This window comes from Lucilia cuprina, chromosome 3 (genome assembly GCF_022045245.1).
Source record: "Lucilia cuprina isolate Lc7/37 chromosome 3, ASM2204524v1, whole genome shotgun sequence".
Classification (NCBI taxonomy): Eukaryota; Metazoa; Arthropoda; class Insecta; order Diptera; family Calliphoridae; genus Lucilia; species Lucilia cuprina.
The window spans coordinates 44098027-44111031 of NC_060951.1; the positions used below are offsets into that span (position 1 = coordinate 44098027).

Sequence of the window (13005 nt, forward strand, 5' to 3'; positions counted from 1 at the left end):
ATAAACAAAATAAAAAAAAACAATTATGTATAATAATAAGCAACAAAAAAACATAAATTTGGCCTAATGATTATATAATTTATTAAATTATAATAACTACAAAAATATTTCAAACAAATATATAAACAAATCAATCAATCAACTACATTTATATAATTTATTTTCTTCTTAAGGCAGATTTTAGTTGAAAAGAATTTTTTTTTAATTTAATAGAATTTTAATAAAAAAAGGGCAGTTTTTAAGATTTATTCAATTAAGATTTACTAATTATGTTATAGTAATCTTATTATCATTATATTGGTCTGTTATTTAATTGAACATTTTCGAGATATAAAGTGTCTTCTTAATTAGTAATATTTTTATTTAATTATTAAAAAAAACAAGACTGCATTTTTAAATGAGATAATAATTCTTTTTCGTAATAATTTAACCTCTGACATGTAAGTTTATAGGAGCGCAAATTGTTTTTAAATGAAGTTTTATTAATAAAGTTTTTATTATATACAGCTATGCTGAATCTTATATACGAACCGAATCCTATATTTATAAGCATTTGTTGTTGTTATATTAAAAATTGTAAAATTTTAAAAGGCGGCGCTAATTTTCAATATTTTCTATCAGGATTTACATTATGATTGTGGATAAACGCAGGTTTTTTATATTAATCAACAGGCTGATTTGCATAAAATGGACTTAAACAGGTGTCTCATAGACAGAACTCTACAGCATTTGCAATAGTGATTCATTCACTTTAAAGAAATACTTTTTGTTACATTGTATCTAAATTTCTTAATTTTTGAATAATTTTTTGTTTTGTTTTAAAAACGAGATGCTTGAAGAAAGAACAAAGAATATAAAATGTATACAGTGGCCGTGGGAGAGTATATTGGGTTTGAGCTGATGTTGGTAACATACAAAAATATTCGCCCTATACCCACCTTAAAGTAAACCAATCGGCTTAGAATCGTTTTGTGAGTCGATTAAGCTATGTCCGTCCGTCCGTCTGGCTGGATGGCTTGTTGTCCATGTAAACCTTGTGCGCAAGGTACAGATCGAAATTTTGAAGATAATTAGATGAAATTTGGCGCAAGGACGAATCGCAAGGCGGTAGGATACAATCGATCCATTATTTCGCCGTAACCCCCGATTAGGGGGTTACGGTGAAATAATTAAGTTAAATGTTCTATTATGTCAACAGAACTCGGCAAAACTTAGTTTTATGAAACATTTAATAACATTACCGATTTTTGTAACGATCGGGCCTCATTTGACCCTAGCCCACATACAAACTAAATTCAGAAAATGACTTGAAGGTCAAAATTGATTTGTAAACACTAATAACACTTTTAAATTCTACATAAATAACTTTGAAGTAGACGTGAATTTCTCTACCAACATTTATAAGGATAGGCCCATATTTTTCCCTACTCGTCGTCTTGTAAAAAAATGTATTTTTTAACAAAAATAAGTAATAATATTACGGAATAAAATTAAAAAAACAAATCAAATGCTTCGTTTTTTAATAATCCTTAATTTTAACATACTGACTGGTGTTGGGTATCACAGGGTCGGCTATGCCCGTCTATACATTCATATTTGCTTCGAATATTTTTGTCGATTCGATTGTCACAGAACACAGGCATAGAATAATAAAAGAAAAAGAATGTGAAGAGTTTATACCCTTCTCAAATAGATTGAAAAGAAAAATGAGACATGGAAGATGCATAATGTTTATCGCGAAATATTTTTCCTAGCCATTTTAGTCTCAGAGTCTGTACTATAGGACAGTCGCATAAAATGGCCCCAGATTCTTTTCGTTTTTTTTCACAACCTGAAAAAGCCTGATACAATGGCTTCAATTGTGCAAAAACGGTTCATACTCCAACAGAGCGTTCCCACGACAATTGGATCTCTGCTCCGGAACGACCCGATTCTTAATCGGCCAAAGATTGTCAACTCAGCAACAGCTGTATTAACCGAAAGTTTTTTCCCCAGGGAAGAACATCCAGTTACAGCCAACCTGTTACAACAACAACTACAGAGTTCTTATACTCATATGAGTATAGAATATTCTATGCAATCCTAATAGGACTCTTATTGCTTTCGGGTTTAACTTCGGTCACAGTGTTTTAAAAACCCCGGATTTATAAATGATTATTAATTAGTATGGAAGAAGTACATTATCAACAATTTCCAAGATATCATATTTATTATGAATACCTGCTCAATTTCAACAACCAATAATGCTTTCATTACTACATACTTACAGTCGTAAAAACTATAAGTTAATTTAATAGCTTGCAAACCTGTTACATTGTTAATTTCCTTTCAATCATTAATTATAAAATAAATTTCACACAAAACCAAACAAACTATGACGAACTCAACAACATGTACTCACTCTTACATATCCCAATGTATTGACAAATTATTATTATTATAATGTGAGTTAAAATTAAAATAAGGAATTGAAAAGGAAGTTTTTTTATCTTTCGTATAATAAATTAAGGAATTCAAAGTAATTACCGACTTAAATAGATAAATTAATAAAGAATATTATTTAAAAAAATAATATTATTTGTTCTTGCATACTTAAAAAAATTTCAATACCACTCCATTAGATGGACTTTAACTAGATGAAAAAGAAAGAGTAATAGCTTAGATGGAAATAAATACATACATACAGTAACTAACATACATACAAATACACATACATATGTAGTAGATTGATAGGTACTTAAATATAATTATAATAACAATAGTAAGTATTATTGAGTTAATATACTTACATGAACGAAAAACGTAGAGACAAACAAATAATTATATAGACAGACGACAGGCAATTCATTCATTGAAACTAACTGAGTCCTTACTAAAGTATATCCGGTGATGAAAGTTGTTGCTGCTGTTGTTGTTGTTGTTTTTGACCTTGTCGATTTTGCGTATATTTGGGTGAATTGGGGGTGAATTGTTGTTGTTCTTTGTAAACCTCATATTCGTTTTTAATATTAACTAAAAACTCACTTTGTTTTTTCTGTTCTATGATAATGGCATCTAATTTATTATCCAGACAAGTGGGTAGACGACTGGAACAATGTTGACGTAAATTAGACGTTTGAGCATCAATACAATTTAATGACTCTCCGACTTGACGTAGATGTGACGATATAAAATCATGAATCTCAGTCTCGTTATCATTCCTTTCGTTAGGTGATAGTAAACATGAGTTTATTGTAGGCGAGGAGGTGGTAGATAATGATGTTGAAGAGGCAGAGGAGGTGGCGGAAGAATTACTTAGTGTACGTTTGGCTGGTTGTGGTGTATGATAAGCATCATCAACATCTTCCTCTTTAAAGGGCGTCGTCGATGTCGAAGTATCCACACGTATGCGCTTAAGAACAGATACATGCTGTGCATTATTGTTATCAATGTAGTTGTCAGGTGAATTTAAATTAGATGATGTGGGCGAAGAGGAATATAAACTAAATGTTGCATCCTGACATTGTGGTTTAGCTCGCATTTGCAATACACTGGGACGTGTTAGTACACTTTCATTATTGTATTTTTGTTCATCTGTTTGCGTTAAATTATCTGTAGTCTTATTATTATTGTTGTTACTTGTGTTACTGTTACGATTATTGTTGTTATTATTTTGGTTATTTTGTACTGCAAAACTTTTAGCTGCTGTTGCAATTACAACACTTACAGATTTGGAAATTGAGTTTATTACAGATACTGGTTCTGGTGGCACCAATGCCAACGGTGGTGTTGTCGTATGACGTTTAACATCATCTTCCGAGTGTATTTCATCGACCACACAAGCATTTGTTTGACGTTTTTGCAAATTTTCTATTAAATATAAAACAATTCTCTCTAATTGTTGGGGATTTTGTGATGCTGGCACATCTTGCATAGAATTTGTGGGTACTTTGGCATTTATTATAATGGAAAATTTATTCTTCATTTCTTGTACCTTACGTTTGCCTTCTTCCTCGTCCAGCAATGTGTTAACGCAAACAAAGGAATGTACTTTATTAGTGCCTTTATCGATTTCCAAATAGCCTTTGGTGTTTAAGTAGATGAAATTGCCATTTCGCGATAATAGACGATAACAACTTTCACCGTAATCACTGTTACAATCGTACATTTGTCGTAACGCCACAATGACCCAACGAACATCGTCTTGATGCATAAAAGAAAATGGACTTAAATTTCGAACCTGAAATGATGAAAAATTATTTTTGAATTGTGTAGAAGGTGATAAATTGCAGATCAGTTTAGCGTTAAAAACTAAAAAAGTATAGAAATTTGTATAAACTTACCTCGTCTTTTAAATAGCCAGCTACCAAACCAATACGATTATCGCAATCGATAATACGACCATCGATTAAATGACGAGTTTTATATTCTAACCGATTAGCTTCCAATGAGTAATTCAATATTTTTGGTGGTCTTATAATACGAGCCATTGCTACGAGAACAATATCATTGCCACTGACACCATGTAAAGCTGCCTGCGCAATGGCATCATGTTGCATGAGATGAGGTATAAATAATCCACTACTACCACCACTATTCATGCCATTATTATTCACTCCTCCACACATGGAAGACGACGAATTATTGCGTGATCGTCTTATAAGTTGAGATACAATAGGATAATTACACGATCCGGTAGCCAAAGCCGAATAATCACTACGACGAAAACAACCGTCGATTTTTACTATTTCATAGATTTTTTTCGATTCCGAACGAGTACAGGCTCTAGCTAAACGCACAGTAAAACAACGCTTATCTGCCCGTAGTTTTTGATCAATCTCGGCCAAATAGTTTTCATCGTTTTCCAAATGATGGTGATTATGATCGTCTTCATCAGGTTGGTGCGGATGAGATGTTGTGTAGGAACGATGTTGTTGTTCTTGCGTGAAGCTGGGAGATGTTGATGACGACGATGTGGAGTTGGAGGAAGATGTTTTTGTAGAATTGTGATAATCATAAAACAATGATTCAATATCACTGGGTATCAATTCTTGTCGTAACATTTCCTGATCTTCTGGATGTGTAATTTGCAGAAGATTTTGACCATACAAGTCGGATTGACAGTGACCCAACAAATGTTCAACACTGGATGATATCAACACTATTTGCCCATGACAAGTGAGTGTTATAAAGAAACTGTCCAGCAGATGTAGTAAAGTGTTTGCCATTACATGACTATCGCCTTTGTGTAGCATTTTTCGACGTGCAGCCGATTTGCCAAATACATACTGCAATCGCAGACCATGGGTGGTCAAACGAAGAATCCCCGTTTTGTCTAGACGTTTTGGTGAATCGGCAGCATGTGGTACCATTTTTGCCAATGCACCAATGCTTGCATTTAATTTATCTCTACGTTGCTTTTCTGCTAAATTTCGTGCTTCACGACCATTTATAACAGTTGATGCTGTATCTGTTTCTGAAGGTGAAGCAATTGGTGTAGGTACTACGCTAGCTGTTTTAGGGGACGTGGAGGGCGATGTTGTATTTTGCGTATTAGCCATATTTTTAACTGCAATTTTAATGGGTTGCACTAAAGTTTGTGTTGGCATAGTCGTCATTATTTGGTTTGTTCTCTTTGCGCCTTTTCCTATATATCTGCTCTACTCACATTGACCCCTTAACTCGTAATTTTTTTTTTTTGTTCTTTTCCCTTTTTGTTATTGTTTATTATATTCTGTTTTTTCGTTATTTGTTTATTTCGTAGCACTGTTCTTTTATATTTTTCGTAATTTTTATACACTTTATTTATTTTATCACTTATCTACTTTTATTTGTTTTTATTTCTCAAAAATTTCTCTTCTTTCTTACTTATTCTTTTTTAATTTCTATTTTATGTTCTTATTGTTGTTTATTGTTATATTTTCAAGGTCTTCCTTGTGTGTTTTTCTCACCATTCGTCTCCCTCTTTAACGGCTGATTTGGACTCTTCTATCAATTGTTTATCTGCCTCGCCACCACCTCCTTCCATAATTTAGTACCAATATTTTTTTTACCAATCAACCAACTAACCAGCCAGCCATTCATCTAATCGTTGTTCGTCTTTTGGTTGCGTGTCCGTTTTTTTCTTTCTACTAAAATTTTACGACTCTGTTCCACTTTTGTGTTTTTATTTGCTGCAGTTTCAATTAATTAAATAAAGTCGTATTTTTTGCAAACTATTTATCCTTTAGTTTTTTACGTTACTTTCACAATTTTTCTATTAGAATTGTTTATAATAATTGTTTTTTAACTAATTTTTTATCAGCAACGAAATGGAAAAGTTCCACCGAAAATATTTGTCGTCTCAATTTTATTTGTTGAGAGATATGTTCAGTGAGCGAATTGGATTTTTGCAGAAATTGTATACAAAAGGGAATGAAAAAGTTATGTTGTAGTGTAATAACGTCCTAAATATCAAACGGTTACAAAGTAATACCGTTAATATAAATAATGTGTATATTATTGGGATAGAAGAGATTGCAGAATACTAATAATACATTTTCTGCATGAATTCCTATAAATTCTCTAAATTAATATTTAATTTAACTAAGAGCTTATTATTTAACATTTTAAAATTCAAGTTTAAACTTTTTCTTTCTTTGGATGTTAAACAGGAATTTTATTTTAGTCATTTGTTTTTTATAAGATTTTATATAATTTTGTTTACAGCATTTAAACAAATACATTACAGTTACACTTTCTTGCTGAATATAAACAGTTAAATAAAATTTAACACATCTAGAAACTTGATCAACTTGTAACTGATTTTAAGCCGCCGGTGAAATATTTGATGTCAGCTACCAACGTCGTCAGTCTTTGCCGGCGCAGGTCTTTAAGTCTAAACAATATTTTTTGCATAGTGTATTAAAATTATATGAATAACTCCAATTAGAACAATAAAGAAATCTTTTAATAGACCTAAAAATGAGCCCAACAAATAAAAATTAATCATCATAGCCACATTAACAAAAACAAGCAATTAAATTATGTCGAAAATAAACGAACCCAGCTCACCAGTGCAGAAGGTATGGAAACCAGAATTGTATAAAATACAAATGGAAGCACCAACACCCAAACCACTACACTGCCACAAGCTTCTGGTGAACTCTTGTGAACAAGACGAAAAAATACCCAATTTTTACGGTACGGAATATCATGGACGTATGGGTCATTTACAGGCTGAAGAAATATTAAAAAATAAACCAGATGGTACATTTTTGTTGCGCCGTAGTCCCAGCGCTCAAGATTATTACACTTTGAGTTTACGTTTCAATTGTAAGACAAAACATTTTAAAATTTACTATAAAACTGGCAAGGGACATTATTTGCAAGAGCAATCAACACATTTCGATACCATACACGACTTGGTCGCTGACGGTTTGGTAAAGTTCTATGTACAATTGCATGCCGCCTCAATTCTGCAGGAGATAAATCAACCAAATGGTAATTGTTATCAACAAAGTCCCTATATGACTTTAAATCGCAGAAAACTAAGAGCACTTTCAAATGATTTACGCAAATCTTTGATAAAGCAAACAAATTGCTCGGTTAAAGATGATGATAATTTGCCGTCATCTGAAAACGCTAATATAACAAATGAGTTAGATGGTTGTTCACAGAGTGCTCCCGTAGCCAAGGACAATACGGAGGATGCCATTTTACCGCTTGTTTATGAAAAAGCTCATGCTTTCAAGGTGCATACTTTCAAAGGTCTTAACTGGTGTGAGGTGTGTGCCAATTTCCTGTGGGGCTTCACAGCACAAGGTGTTAAATGTGAAGATTGTGGCATAATAGCCCATAATAAATGTTCCGAGTTAGTGCCAGCTAAATGTTTACCCGATCTAAAACGTATACGCGGCGTTTTTGGCACTGATTTAACAATAGTTGCTCAACTCTATCAATGTTCAATTCCATTTGTAGTTCGTCGCTGTGTGGAGGAAGTGGAAGCTCGTGGCATGCTTCAGGAGGGCATATATAGAGTTTCCGGCTTTGCTGACGAAATCGATGCTCTGAAGTTGGCACTCGACAGTGATGGCGAAAAAACGAATATGTCTGAATCGGCCTATGGAAATATTAATGTTATAGCAGGGACCCTTAAATTGTATTTACGTTTGTTACCTGTACCATTGATTACTTTCCAGGCATACCCGAATTTTATGGAAGCAGCACGTAAGTTATTAGTTTGTGATAAATTATAATGAACACTGATTTATTTTGGTTTAAAAAGGTAATAATAATCAAGATGAACAAATTAAACAAATGAAAGATGCTGTCAAGAATCTCCCTTTAGCACATTATAATTGTTTGAAATTTATGATGGAACATTTAAAAAGGTAAATATAATCAATTAGTGTCATATGTAAAGGAAATTAATTTTTATAATAATTAATATTTACAGAGTCGCCTCACATTATGCCGTCAATAAAATGAATGAACATAATTTGGCCACAGTTTTTGCCCCCACTTTAATAGCCACGCCACAACATCTTACCAATTTAACCGAGGAAATATTTATGCTTTCTTCATTAATAATGAATTGTTCACTTATTTTTAACTGAAATTATTATATTATTTTTATTTATGTGATTGTGTAACACACATCAAAACGAATTTAAAGTATATTTATGAAAAATTTTAATATTTTTCATTTTTTAATTTATACTTAGTAATAATCTTGCACCAAAGTATTCTTTACAAGTCCCAGTTCTTCATAAAAATTCATTAAAAAAAAGCCACACAACCTCCATCCCTCCATTGTTGTGACAAGATCCCACCCCAAACACGTTTAACTCAAAGAGCATTTATTTGTACAATCAACCTTTTGTACTTTTTTATATAAAAATAAATATTAAAAAAAAAAAATAATAATAAAAAAGTTTGTATACAAATATGTTTGTATATAAAATAACTTTTGTAAGTTTTTAACTATGATATTGTTTAGTTTATTAATAATATATCAGATAAAATTGAACACTTCAATGTTTAAAAAATAATTAACGAGGGATTATCGTTGTAGTACAAAAATGATCAAGTTAGGGCTTTAGTTCTCACTTTTTTCTTTGTTTTCAGTAAAAAAAAAGTTTCTTAGTTTCAAAACAAAATACTTTTCAGTTTTTATATTATAACATTAAATTATAAGATAAGGATGTTGTAGTTTCTTTTTATTTAAATTATGCAAAATTATTAAGCATTTTATGCTAAATTTATAAATGTCTTCATGTGTTTTTTTCTTGTTTCGTTTTTTTCAATTATAAATTGTACATTACCTTTTTGTATACATTGTTTATAGAAAATAGGGCGTTATATTATGAGCTGGTATCACACGATCTGTTTCTGGTACGGCCACAAATATTTTAGCTTTTCTGTCTTTTGCTGTTTGAAAACTTAATATGGCTGCCACATTACCACAACGATAGCAATAGTTTGGTGCTGACCATACAGTCACTAATTTACTATTAAACATATATTTAATTCCTTCGTTTACCAATTGATGGGCACGGCATATCAATTCCAAATTATTGATTTGCATAAAATCTTTTGTGACCAATTGACCAAAAAGCCAACCAGCTCCACGCGGACTTTCACCCCTAAAAATATTATAGTATAATATTGATTTATCAGAGAGAGTTATTTATACGTTAATGTTATCCTTTATATTAAAAAACTTTAATTCCGAAATGTTTTTGTTTGTACTCACCAATAGTCCATATCTTCGGGATCGGACCAAACTAAATCACAAAAAGCACCTTTATAAGGAATTTCTCCATTACGTTCAATGGTACGTATCTGATCAAGCGTAATGATTTCAGGACTTAAACCTCCATGAACACATAAGACTTCTTCATCAATAATCTAAAAAAAAACGTAGAAATAACAATTTTAGAACAATATTCGTAGTAACCTCACTAAATACTTACAGCTGCTATAGTCAATAAATCAAATACTTTACAGCAATATTTCCAGGCATTAGCATTACCATATTTGCTAAAGCACTCATCATAGAAACCATACACTTTAGTGATTTGACGTGACTCATGATTGCCCCGCAACAGAGTAATACGATCAGGATAGCGTGCCTAAATAGAATATATATTTAACATATTCTAACGCAACATGGTACTACTACTCACCTTAAGCGTTAAGAGGCGTGTGAGTGTTTCCAAACTGTAATAGCCACGATCTACAAAATCACCCATAAATATGTAATTAGTATCTGGTATGAATCCACCAGTACGAAATAGTTCTTCCAAATCATAAAACTGTAATAAATAAGAGAAACATATTTAGAATACAAACGCTTTCTTTACGATCCAACACAAATATTTCTTACCTGTCCATGTATATCACCACATACTGTAACTGGGGTGCTAACGGGTTGTATGTTTGATTCCTCCAATAATATTTCACACACAAGATCGCATAGTTTCTTTAGATCGTTTTCTGGCAAGTATTTACATTCCTTTACTATTTCAATCCATTTATCTAAATCAGCCATTATATTTTGCACAAGAAATTCCACGTAAATTTATTAAAATAAATCACAGAAATGCGTACACTTCTTCCAATTTTTTTTACAAATGCCTCTTCTTTGCAATGCAAATCACTTGAAAATGTTATCACAATAAGAGATTGTATATCTTGAGTTGCCATATTTAGAATTTTTTTTGCTAATTTTAAAACTAATTCAAATATAATTTGAATTATTTATAATAAAAAGACAAATTTTCTTCTCTAAATTGATTGCTAAGTCTCTAAAAATATATAAATTGTAATTGCAATTGCGATAGTTCTGATATATATGTGCCGGTTCGGCTTAATATCCTTAAAATTAAAAAAAAAAACTGCTGAAAACTTAGCCGGCTTATAACCGATTTTACGCCGCAGCTAAATTTTTTTGTGTAATCCACCGCCACCGTTTATGTTTTTCGGCGCTGAGCTCTGAGGCATTGTATGTATTATTGTGTGCATTTCTTAATTGAACATTAATGAAAAATTGAAAAGGAAATAAATAATAAATATTTATATAAAGAGTTAAAATAAAAATATGAATTGTGATTTGTGCTGCAGTCCTCTAAGAAGGACTAAAGCCTATAGTATTTATGAAGATTTTTTTGATAATTCAAATCGTTTGGTTGATATAATAGAAAGATATTTACAGATGAAGGTAAGTTTACGAAAGAAAAGTATTTTGTCTATGGCGGGGTAGTAAATGGGGAAAGTGCAAAAAAAGAACTACATATAGGAAAAATGCAATAACAAAGTGTTTTTAATAATTTTATTGATGACAATCTAATTTCTCCCAAATGGCAACAAGGTTAAAACTACAGACTCACAATCATCTTTAATATGTCAATCATGCTATACACATTTGGATGATTTCCACAAATTTGCTCTGTTGATTAAGGAGAAACAAGAATTGCTAACAAATGACATACCCACAATCAAATTGGATGATTCTGACGAAGATGAAGAGCAAGAGGCTAGTTATATTAGAGACACCGATGTATTAGTAGAGTTTAAGACTGAAGATGGTGTTGGTGATGGCGAAGACGAGTTATTGATGGAGACTAACGAAATGCATTTTCCCCAAGATGATCTATTAATGGTTAGCGAGACAATGAATGATTTTCATAATAACAGCAATTTCTGTATAGATAGCAGCATGTCCATGTCAAGTTTTGAACAAATGTCTTGGCATGGTGGACATGATATAATAACAAAGTAATTATACCTTTAATAACGATAAATTTCTTTACTTTAATGAAATATTTTTTTGTTATTAAAACAGAGCTAAAACGCCGGCGAAGCTTCCACGTAAAACACCTTATAAAACGCATACACCCGAAGATCGCGCACGGATTGTGGAGGCGGCCAACAGGGGTGACGATTGGTCAGCTTTAGCTTCTGAACTGGGGGTTAAATATAAAACAGCTTACACTTGGGTATCGACTAGCCGCAAAGAAATGTTTATGAGAAATGGTAAAAATAATACATTTACCGAGAATAATATCGATACAATTATACAATGGATTGAGGAAAATCGTCAAATAACTTTAAAGGAAATTGTGGCTAAAGTTAAAGTTCTAATGCGTAAGGAAGTGTGCGTGTACTTCGTTGAGGGCAGCCTAGAAGGAAGACTTTATCGTCATAAACGTTCTTTGGACTATCATCCACAATTGATAAATACCCTAGAGAATAAAAAGAAACGTTTGGAATATGTGAATACATTAAAGTATTATATGGATTTGAAAAAGACCGTAGTTTGGGTGGGTGAAACAAATTTTAAAATGTTTTGTCGTCGTGCCAAAGGACGCTTCAATACAAATTCCACCTTTGCTACATTTGATCCTACGATTTATGTAATGGGCGCCATTACAACGGAGGGTGTGATTGGCATACAACGTAGCCGAAATCGTATTAGACCCGATGATATCTTTACCAGTTGGTTGCATACAAAAACCGAAAGTCTTACAAATCTGGTTATAGTATGCGATAGTGATTATTGTTTCTCAGAATTAGATGAATACTTTAATAATTCTGAGGTAACATTGTTGCTTTTAAGTCCATATTCTTATATGTTAAATCCTATGGAAGCAATATGGGATAATATTATGTCAAGTGTTAAGAAAAATCCCCTTATGTCCAATACTAATCAGGGTGATGTTAAAGAACAACGTTTAGGCATTGCAGAAAAATGTATTGATCAAGTTATAACAACTATATCAGCAGAATATTGCAATAAAGCAATTAAAAAATCGAACAAATACCATACTGACATCTTGGATTTACAAGATATGCCAGTTAAATAAAGTTGAAATTAAAAAAAAAAAAAAATGAAAAGAAACAAAAACACTAAAAGTATTTTAAGTTATTTATATATTATTATAATTTATGTATTAATACGTACTAAGTATAATTTAAGATGAAAAGTATTTTGTAGATTTTAGATTCATTACAATAAAATTATATTTAATAAAATTTAGTACA

General features: G+C 31.8%; 4 protein-coding genes across 4 annotated transcripts; 2 read left to right on the forward strand and 2 right to left on the reverse strand.

Annotated features, from left to right (window-relative positions):
• Positions 1-1426: 1426 nt before the first annotated feature.
• LOC111681256 (probable basic-leucine zipper transcription factor D) lies at positions 1427-6507 on the reverse strand. The gene is made up of 2 exons (XM_023443012.2): positions 4323-6507; positions 1427-4219 (listed from the first exon to the last, which is right to left on the reverse strand). Exons 1-2 carry the CDS (start codon positions 5595-5597, stop codon positions 2873-2875), a joined length of 2622 nt encoding a protein of 873 aa, XP_023298780.2. The 5' UTR covers positions 5598-6507; the 3' UTR covers positions 1427-2872.
• A 289-nt stretch (positions 6508-6796) lies between these two features.
• Positions 6797-8926, forward strand: LOC111681254 (beta-chimaerin). The gene is made up of 3 exons (XM_023443010.2): positions 6797-8187; positions 8246-8351; positions 8417-8926. Exons 1-3 carry the CDS (start codon positions 7005-7007, stop codon positions 8574-8576), a joined length of 1449 nt encoding a protein of 482 aa, XP_023298778.2. The 5' UTR covers positions 6797-7004; the 3' UTR covers positions 8577-8926.
• A 236-nt stretch (positions 8927-9162) lies between these two features.
• LOC111681255 (serine/threonine-protein phosphatase 6 catalytic subunit) lies at positions 9163-10609 on the reverse strand. Its single transcript, XM_023443011.2, has 5 exons — positions 10349-10609; positions 10149-10277; positions 9936-10094; positions 9716-9870; positions 9163-9605 (listed from the first exon to the last, which is right to left on the reverse strand). Exons 1-5 carry the CDS (start codon positions 10511-10513, stop codon positions 9302-9304), a joined length of 912 nt encoding a protein of 303 aa, XP_023298779.2. The 5' UTR covers positions 10514-10609; the 3' UTR covers positions 9163-9301.
• Positions 10610-10956: 347 nt separating this feature from the next.
• On the forward strand, positions 10957-12991 carry LOC111681245. Its single transcript, XM_023442999.2, has 3 exons — positions 10957-11182; positions 11333-11739; positions 11807-12991. Exons 1-3 carry the CDS (start codon positions 11063-11065, stop codon positions 12825-12827), a joined length of 1548 nt encoding a protein of 515 aa, XP_023298767.2. The 5' UTR covers positions 10957-11062; the 3' UTR covers positions 12828-12991.
• The last annotated feature ends 14 nt before the right edge of the window (positions 12992-13005 follow it).

Coding starts and splice junctions, on each gene's coding strand:
- LOC111681256 (XM_023443012.2), bottom strand. CDS start 5,597: ATGACGACTATGCCAACACAAACTTTAGTGCAACCCATTAAAATTGCA. Junction 4,220..4,322: donor CTGGCTATTTAAAAGACGAG/GTAAGTTTATAC, acceptor TCATCATTTCAG/GTTCGAAATTTAAGTCCATT.
- LOC111681254 (XM_023443010.2), top strand. CDS start 7,005: ATGTCGAAAATAAACGAACCCAGCTCACCAGTGCAGAAGGTATGGAAA. Junction 8,188..8,245: donor GAATTTTATGGAAGCAGCAC/GTAAGTTATTAG, acceptor TGGTTTAAAAAG/GTAATAATAATCAAGATGAA. Junction 8,352..8,416: donor ATGATGGAACATTTAAAAAG/GTAAATATAATC, acceptor TAATATTTACAG/AGTCGCCTCACATTATGCCG.
- LOC111681255 (XM_023443011.2), bottom strand. CDS start 10,513: ATGGCTGATTTAGATAAATGGATTGAAATAGTAAAGGAATGTAAATAC. Junction 10,278..10,348: donor GTGGTGATATACATGGACAG/GTAAGAAATATT, acceptor TATTTATTACAG/TTTTATGATTTGGAAGAACT. Junction 9,606..9,715: donor CCCGAAGATATGGACTATTG/GTGAGTACAAAC, acceptor TAATATTTTTAG/GGGTGAAAGTCCGCGTGGAG.
- LOC111681245 (XM_023442999.2), top strand. CDS start 11,063: ATGAATTGTGATTTGTGCTGCAGTCCTCTAAGAAGGACTAAAGCCTAT. Junction 11,183..11,332: donor AAAGATATTTACAGATGAAG/GTAAGTTTACGA, acceptor AATGGCAACAAG/GTTAAAACTACAGACTCACA. Junction 11,740..11,806: donor GGACATGATATAATAACAAA/GTAATTATACCT, acceptor TTATTAAAACAG/AGCTAAAACGCCGGCGAAGC.